Here is an 8,986-nt window from a genome sequence, read left to right as displayed (position 1 = left end):
GCAGCCAAGGGGTTGGGGCTGGGGCTGGCTAAGCCATCAGTCTCACACTTTGACCTTCCCTGCCACCAACCGAAAAAGGCCAGGAATTACTGCGACCGCCTGGGACTACAACTCCCGGCATGCATCACTCGAGCGTCCGCACCTCCCTTTTCGAGGCTAGGATAAAGGCGCTTTCGGGAAGAATTGCATGTCGGGAACTGTAGTTGTCCCAGCTGGGGCTGGACGCCTGCCGTAGCGCGCTCATTGGCGCCCAGGTCACCGCCCCCTTCCCCTCGCCGCTCGTCGGTGATTCACGCACGTACACGCAGCGCGTGCCCACGCCCCCTCCCTAGGCCTAGGACGCAGGCGCGCGCACGCTCCCCGGGCCCGGTAGGCGGAGGGGGGTGGGGGGGGAAGAGGAGGAGGAGGAGGGGGAGGGAGGGAGGGGGTTTAAGTATCTACTTTACAGAGTAGACGGCAGTCGGGTGCGAAGAGCGCGAAGGCCTGGCTGCCAGGCAGGTGAACTCTGCCCTGAGCCTGGGGCCGGCGGGACGGTCCGGAGCCAATTTAGCGCGCCCTGCGAATAGGAGTCGGGCCGCCGAGACCCGGAGGGCAGCGGGGGGCAAAGCCCCGGCCTAGGCCCCGCCGAGATGTCCGGCTGCGGCGCCTGTACTTGCGGCGCGGCGGCCGCGCGGCTCATCACCTCTTCGCTCGCCTCCGCGCAGAGAGGTAACGAAGTAGTCCCTCACCTGAGCCAGTGGCCGGCGGTGGGGATCCTGGGGAGGGCAAGAGGCCTGCCCCACCCTGCCTGTGCGACACCCCCCCCCTCCCGCTTTGCTCGTGGGATGGGGCTCTGCCAACCTCTGGGGCAGCTGTTTCTCTAATTTGAAGTAAATCCGTTGCGCTCCCCCCGCTTGCGCGCATTCTGGCCTCTTGACTTTGGGGCCGGAATGTGGCCGCTTAGCAGGAGCCCCGAAAGAGGCACGAAATGCTCCTCGCCTTCAGAAGTGTCCTCGGAGGTCCGCCGGCTGCTGCCACCTGCCCCGGCGGCGGCTGCTTCTCCGGATCCCGGCCGGCTTCCCTTCCGGCCTGTCGAGGCGCCCGGGGAAGGGCTGGGGCTCCCCGGGGGCCGCGGGGCGCCGCGCTGGCCGTCCCGGACGCAGGCCGCGCGACACCCACGCTGTCACCGTCATTGTGCGGCCGCTTGCACCGGAGCCTGAGCTGGGGTTCACAGCCCTCCCGGCGCCGGGAAGCCCTCGCGGCCCGCAGGGAAGCCGCCGGGGTGGTGCGGGAGATTCCCGCAGACACGGTTTCTGAAGTCCCTAAATGTCTCCGCAGTCGTTTGCCGGTTTTCCCAACTTGACGGTCCGAGAGAGTGTCTTCAGGGCTGGCGCTTGTTTACCTTTACTTTCTGTTTATCAGGAGCTGTGTGTGTGTCATCCCAGCCAATAGAGCCCGGAAAAGAAACCATTTTCCTCTTCCCCAAATCTATGAATATCAGACGACAGGCTAGATCCTGTTACAGGCACTTTTAGACGAATTCGTTTTATTTTGGCTTGTCAACGATCCTTGGATAGGTTTTGAAAAGCCCCCCTTTGCCTGGTTTTTATGAATGCCTTGACCGTTCACTGAAGGTTTATTTTGCGACAGTTGAGTTCACAAAGCGGGAATAAGTGAAGTAAGGTGGGCAGGAGCGTTTGTAAAGTGATACAGAAATGTAAAGGAGTGAATTTTGTTCCAAGACATTGTTAAACCTGAACAACAGATGTTCTTATTCCAGGAATTTGAGTTGAAAACGCTTTGGGTTTGACCTTTAAGTTTATTTGACATCTTTTTCTTGCGGGTCTACTGTGTGCTGGGCTCTGTTTTGGTGCTGGAGATAGAGTGGTGGACAAGTCCTCATCTGCAAGTTTAAATCTACTAAAGCAGACAATAATATAATTTCCAGAAGCGGGTAAAGTGTGTGCGTGTGTGTGTGTGTTCTCTCTGGGCAGAGAAGTCGTCTTTGACAAAGCTCCTCAACCATTCCAGTCAGTTGTATTGTTAAATGGAATCATAGGAGGCATGTGGTAATTCTTCTTTACGGAACAGTGATTTTAAAATTTAATATATCATTAGGTGAAGCAACACAAATTAACAGCTTTAGGTATTATCATATTTGTTGCTCTAAGTTTACCAGAAGTTTTCAGAAATACTGAACCATTGTCTTCGCTGGGAAGGAGTAAATGAATCCTAAAAAATAGGATGTTACCTCATATCCTTGTAGAATTTAGTATTTTTATATGACAGTGAAACATCAAATGGTTTTCACATTGATTTAAGACTTACTCAAGACTTCATTAACAAACTGTGTATTGTCTGTAATAGAAACTCTAAAAGTATACACTAGTCTGCAATATAGAGATATTTTCTTTAATGACTTTTAAAAGACTCCAGAAAGGGTTTTTTTCTTAATTTTTTAAAAATATTTTATTTATTCATGAAAGACACAGAGAGACAGGTGCAGAGACGTAGGCAGAGAGAGAAGCGGGCTCCTTGCAGGGAGCTGGATGTGGGATCTGATCCTGGGATTCCAGGATCACGCCCTGGGCTAAAGGCAGGCACTCAACTGCTGAACAACCCAGGGATCCCCAGAAAGGTTATTTTTATTTAGGATATTTCGAAAGAGGAGGAGAGGCAAAAGAGAAAGAAAATTCAGAATTGTACTTAAGCTAGAATGTACTAACTCTAGTACATTCTTCTAGAGTTAAGAATCTCAACAATATAATATAGGTAATAAAGAATGTAATCAAAATCAAAATAGTCTTATAACAAATTATAGAATGAAGTAAAAATAAAAGTAGAGATTTCAGTGCTCTCTTGAAATATAGTACTATTCTCTTATTTCCATTTGTTGTGTTAGACTTTAAAATTTTTATTTTTTATTTTTTTTATTTTTTATTTTTTATTTTTTTAGACTTTAAAATTTTTAAGCAGTAGTTTGAAAATTATTTGGTAACTTGCCATACTAGATACTGGATCTGTTTTCTTTTCCTGGTTGGCTATATGTATCTCCAATTTAATGTGTTTTTTCTCACTGTTCTCTTTGAATATGAAACCTGTACTAGGGACGCCTGGGTGGTTCAGCCGTTAAGCATCTGCTTTCAGCTCAGGGCATGATCCTGGAGTCCTGGGATCTAGTCCTGTGTCGGGCTCCTGGCATGGATCCTACTTCTCCCTCTGCCTGTGTCTGCCTCTCTCTCTCTTCTCTGTCTCTCATGAATAAATAAATGAAAAAAAAAGAAAGAAAAAGAAACCTATAGTAAAGTAGAAGTTTTAAATATTTTTTCTGCCCAAATTGCTGATACTTTTTCAATTTGTATACTAACACATGTATATGCAAAGTACATTATACACACACACACACACACACAACAATTTGCATTCTAAATATGTACATTTAGAAATGCTTGACTCCATTTACAAAATTCTGAAAATCTGAATGACAGTACTTCATCTGAATTTGGCTGTGAGAATTGTGGAACCACATGTACCTCCCTTGGTTTTTCACTACTTTCTGTCCATGTCCAGTGAAAGGGTGTCACCTCATGAGGGTGTAAGTGAAGATGTGAAGATGTTCAAACATGTTGGCACCCATAATTTTCATAATAGTTGTGTAATGTGCCTACCTTAACAGTTTTTAGCTAGATTTTAAGTTTCTCTCTTTTGTTAAATATAAATTAAATAAGGCAAAGCAAATAAATGATAGAGTATCTTTATTTCTGCAAACTATTTCTTAATAAACATTTTCTTGGCATATTCCTTTTTATTACTTATTTACTTATTTTATTTATTTATTTTTTTAAAAGATTTTATTTATTTATTTATGAGAGACACAGAGAGAGAGAGAGGCAGAGACACAGGCAGAGGGAGAAGCAGGCTCCATGCAGGGAGCCTGACATGGGACTCGATCCCAGGTCTCCAGGATCAGGCCCTGGGCTGAAGGTGGCGCTAAACCGCTGAGCCACCCGGGCTGCCCTACTTATTTATTTTTAAAGATTTTATTTATTTATTCATGAGAGACACAGAGAGAGAGAGAGAGAGGCAGAGGCACAGGCAGAGGGAGAAGCAGCCTCCATGCAGGGAGCCCGACGTGGGACTCGATCCCGGGACTCCAGGATCATGCCCTGGGCCGAAGGCAGGTGCCAAACCGCTAAACCACCCAGGGATCCCTGGCATATTCCTTTTTAGACCAGCAGACTAGCCTTAGTGAAAACTAATCAGACATTTTTAAATTTGAGGAAAACTATTATAGGACTGATGTTATTTTTCTTTATTCATATGTATTCAGGGGTTCCTGGGTGGCTTAGTCAGTTGAGTATGTGACTCTTGATTTTGGCTCAGGTCATAAACTTGGCAACCTGAGGTTGGAGGCCTGCATTGGACTCCCCACTCAGCAAGGAGTCGGCTTGAGATTCTCCTTCTATCTCTCTCTGCCCTCCAACCCCACCCCCCCACGCTCGTATGTGCATGTGCAGGCTCTCAAATCTTTAAAAAAAAATTTTTTTTAAAGCAGTATTTGGAATTCAGGAAATAATAACTTGGGCATAAAATGAAAATTTGAGACCAATAAAAGCAATAAGTATCTACTAAGTTGCTGGCTTTTTTTTTGTTGAATTTTTTTCCCCAATGTTTATTTGACATTAGAGGCCAGGTGGTTAAGCAAGCATTTAATTTGAGTTGCCATATCATCAATTGTTATACACTTAAATATTGTCACTACAAAAAGATAATAAATTAAAATTTTTTATTCTATTTCTAAAATTTAAAGATCAGTTTATCTTTTAAGCTGAATCTAAGGAATGTTTTGTTTAAGGTTAAATATAGGAAGTCAAATATTTAAAAGTTGAATAAATTACTCTCCTAGATCTTTTTTTTTTTTTAAGATTTTATTTATTTATTCATGAGAGACACACAAAGGCAGAAACATAAGCAGAGGGAGAAGCAGGCTTCCTGTAGGGAGCCCAATGTGGGACTTGATCCCGGGATCATGACCTGAGCCGAAGGCAGATGCTCAACCATTGAGCCACCCAGGTGCTCTATCCTAGTTCTTAATAGCCCTAAAATCAATGTACTTTATTCTAGTATTTCTTTTTAAAAATAACTGCTATAAAACTCAGAATATTTTATTTGTATGACAAAAGTTTTGTAAATGGTTTAGCGTTTAACTGTCTTCTCTTGTTGCTGCCAAGTATTTCGAAATACACTTTACAGAAATACTTCCCTTTTTGACTTTTATAGGGGTTCTTCACTTGAGGTTCACAGGCCTCCAAAGTGTCCAGAGAGAATTCAGAAGTTCTGTTAATTTTATCTTCATTGATCACTAATTGAAATGTAGCATTTCCTTCAGTTATAAATGTAGGCAACAACTCACAGTAGTATTATAAATATCTGTGGACTTGTTACCAAGTAAAATCAGAAATATTTTCTTAACACATTACAGTTCATATCTCAAGATATTTTTTATACTTTCCACTACTTTGAGATCATGATAGTTACTTAAAAAGCTCTTAAAGGAGCCTCTGGATGGCTCAGTTGGTTAAAGGTCTGCCTTCGCCTCAGGTCATGATCTGGAGGTCCTGGGATCCAGCCCAGCCTTGGGCTTCCTGCTCAGCGGGGAGTCTGCTTCTTCTCTCCCCAACCATGCGCACACTCTCTCTCAAATAAATAAATAAAACCTTTATTTATAAATTTTATAAATAAAAAGCTGTTAAATATTATTTAATTTTGTTTATAGAGAAGCCCATTTTATTTTATTTTGTTCTTTTTTCCAAAATAAGTGAACTCTATAATTCCTGTCACATATTTCACTGGTCTTCCTAGTTACTTCCCAGGTGGTAACTATCAAGTTTGTTCTCTATAGGGATCCCTGGGTGGCTTAGTGGTTTAGCGCCTGCCTTCGGCCCAGGGCATGATCCTGGAGTCCCAGGATCGAATCCCACATTGGGCTCCCTGCATGGAGCCTGCTTCTCCCTCTGCCTGTGTCTCTGCCTCTCTCTCTCTGTCTCTCATGAATAAATAAATAAAATCTTTAAAAAAAGAAAAAAGTTTGTTCTCTATAATTAAGAATCTGTTTCTTGATTTGTCTCTTTATCTTTTTTTTCCCTTGCTCCTTTGTTTTAGTTCTTAAATTCCACATATGAGTGAGATCACATGGTACGATCTGACTGACTTATTTCACTTAGCTTAATACTCTTTAGGTCTATGCTTGTCATTGCAAGTGGCAAGATTTCATTCTTTTTTATGGTTGCATAATGTTCATCTATCTATCTTACCTTTTCTTTGTCCATTCATCTGTCATTGGACATTTGGGCTGCTTCCATAGTTTGGTTATTGTAAATAATGCTGCAATAAATATAGGGGTGCATGTATCCCTTTGAATTAGCGTCTTTGCACTTTTTGCATAAATATCCAGTAGTATTGGGTACTGGATCATAGGGTAGCTCTATTTTTAATTTTTTGAGGAGTCTGCATACTGTTTTCCAACTGGTTGTACCAGTTTGTGTTCCCACCCAACGATGCAAGAGGGTTCTTTTTTCTCCACATCCATGCCAACACTTGTTGTTTCTTGTGTTTTTTTATTTTAGCCATTTTGACAGGTGTGAGATGATATCTCATTGTAGTTTTGATTTGTATTTCCCTGATGATGACTTATATTGAGCATCTTTTCATGTGTCTATTGGGCATCCAGATGTCTTTGGGAAAATGTTTGTTGATGTCTTCTGCCCATTTTTAAATTGGATTATTTGTTTTTTGGGTGTTGAGTTGTATCAGTTCTTTATATATTTTGGATACTGACCCTTTATTGGTATGTGATTTGTGAATATCTTCTCCTATTTAGTGGGTTGCCTTTTAGTTTTGTTGATTCCTTCACTGTGCAGAAACTTCTTGTTTTGATATAATCCCAATAGTTTATTTTTGCTTTTATTTCCCTTGCCTCAGGAGACATATTTAGAGAAATGTTGCTATGGCTGATGTCAGAGAAATTATTGCTTGTGCTCTCTTCAAGGATTTTTCTGGCTTCAGGTCTTATTTTATTTTATTTTTTTTTAAAGATTTTATTTTTTTATTTATTCATGACAGAGAGAGAGAGAGGCAGAGATACAGGCAGAGGGAGAAGCAGGCTCCATGCAGGGAGCCTGACGTGGGACTCGATCCCGGGTCTCTAGGATCAGGCCCTGGGCTGAAGGCGGCACTAAACCGCCAGGCCACTGCGGCTGCCCCAGGTCTCACATTTATTTGAATTTTGAATTACATTTTGAATTTATTTTTGTGTATGGTGAAAGAAAGTGATCCAGTTTCAATCCCTTATATGTTGCTGTCCAATTTTTTCAACACTATTTTTTTGAAGAGACTGTCTTTTTCCCATTGTGTATTCATTCCTACTTTGTTGAGGGTAAATTGACCATAAAATTGAGGATTTATTTGGGGTTTTCCATTATACTGATCTATGTGTCTATTTTTGTGTCAGTATCATACTGTTTTAATTACTGCAGCTTGTAATATAACTTTAAGTCTGGAATTGTGATACCTCCAGTTTTCTTTTTCTTTTTTAAGATTACTTTGGGTATTCAGGGTCTTTTGTGGGTCCATATAACTTTTAGGATTGTTTGTTCTAGCTCTGTGAGAAATGCTGTTGGTGTCTTAATAGGGATTGCTTTAAATCTGTAGATTGCTTTGGGTAGTATGGATGTTTTGACAGTATTCTTCCAACACATGAGCATAGAGTGTCTTTCCATCATCTTGAATTTCTTTCATCGGTGTTTTATAATTTTCAGAGTACAGGTCTTTCACCTTTTAGGTTAAGTTTATTCCTAGATATTTCATTGGTTTTGGTGCAGTTGTAAATGGGATGTTTCTTTCTATTTTATTTTATTTATTTTATTTTATTTTATTTATTTTATTTTATTTTTATTTTATTTTATTTTTTTATTGGAGTTCAATTTGCCAACATATAGCATAACACCCAGTGCTCATCCCATCAAGTGCCCCCCCTCAATGCCCATCACCTAGTCACCCCCACCCCCCACCCACCTCCCTTTCCACCACCCCTTGTTCGTTTCCCAGAATTAGGAGTCTCTCATGTTCTGTCTAAATGGGATGTTTCTTGACTTCACTTTCTGCTGCTTCATTTTTTACCATTTAGGAATGAAACAGATTTCTGTACATTGCTTTTGTATCCTGTGACTTTACTGAATTCATATCTTTGGTGCAGTCTTCAGAGTTTTCTATATTTAGTATCACATAGAGTTCTACTTCTTTACCATTTTGGATGCCTTCTATTTCTTTATGTTGTCAAATTGCTAGTGGCTAGGACTTCCAGTATTATGTTGAATAAAAGTGGTGAGATTAGACATCCTTATCTTCTTCCTGACATTAGAGATAAAGCTCTCAGTTTTTCACCCTTGAGTATGATGTTGGCAAGAAACAGATTTTTAAAATATTCTAATAAGTACTTCAAATTGGTTTCCTTTGTCATGTACTTTGTTCTGTGCATTTAAAAAGATTATTGTAAGAAGGGGTCCATCTGTAGGCTTCACAGACTCCTACAGGGGTTCATGGTACAAAAAAGGCTTAAAACTCCTGATAAGGGGACCCCTGGATGGCTCAGCCATTGAGCATTGCCTTTAGCTCGGGCGGCGTGATCCTGGGTCCAAGGATGGAGTCCCACATTGAGCTCCCCACAGGGAGCCTGCTTCTCCCTCTGCCTGTGTCTCTGCCTCTCTCTCTCATGAATAAATAAATAAATCTTAAAAAAAAAACAGCCTCCTGATTAGATGACTACAGTGATTTTTGTGAAGATTTTATAAGATTGGTAAGTGACTAATCTTTTAAACTGACCAGTACTGTGTTTTAAAAAGTGGGGTTCCCAAGGGCACCTGGCTTACTCAGTTGTTGAGCAGCCAACTCTTGCTTTTGGCTCCAGTCACAATCTCAGGGTTATAGATGGAACCCTGCATGGGATTCC

At 41.7% G+C, this 8,986-nt stretch overlaps 1 protein-coding gene across 1 annotated transcript in view; it reads left to right on the top strand.

Annotated features, from left to right (window-relative positions):
- Positions 1-415: 415 nt before the first annotated feature.
- The window catches only part of CLPX (caseinolytic mitochondrial matrix peptidase chaperone subunit X), a 43,833-nt gene continuing 35,262 nt past the window's right edge, over positions 416-8,986 (top strand). The window contains exon 1 of the mRNA XM_072809163.1: positions 416-708. Coding sequence (XP_072665264.1) covers positions 630-708 — 79 coding nt within the window. The 5' untranslated portion in view covers positions 416-629. The remainder of the gene's footprint in view (positions 709-8,986) is intronic.

This window comes from Canis lupus, chromosome 32, assembly GCF_048164855.1.
Source record: "Canis lupus baileyi chromosome 32, mCanLup2.hap1, whole genome shotgun sequence".
NCBI lineage: Eukaryota > Metazoa > Chordata > Mammalia > Carnivora > Canidae > Canis > Canis lupus.
This window is presented reverse-complemented; position numbering and strand designations above follow the sequence as displayed.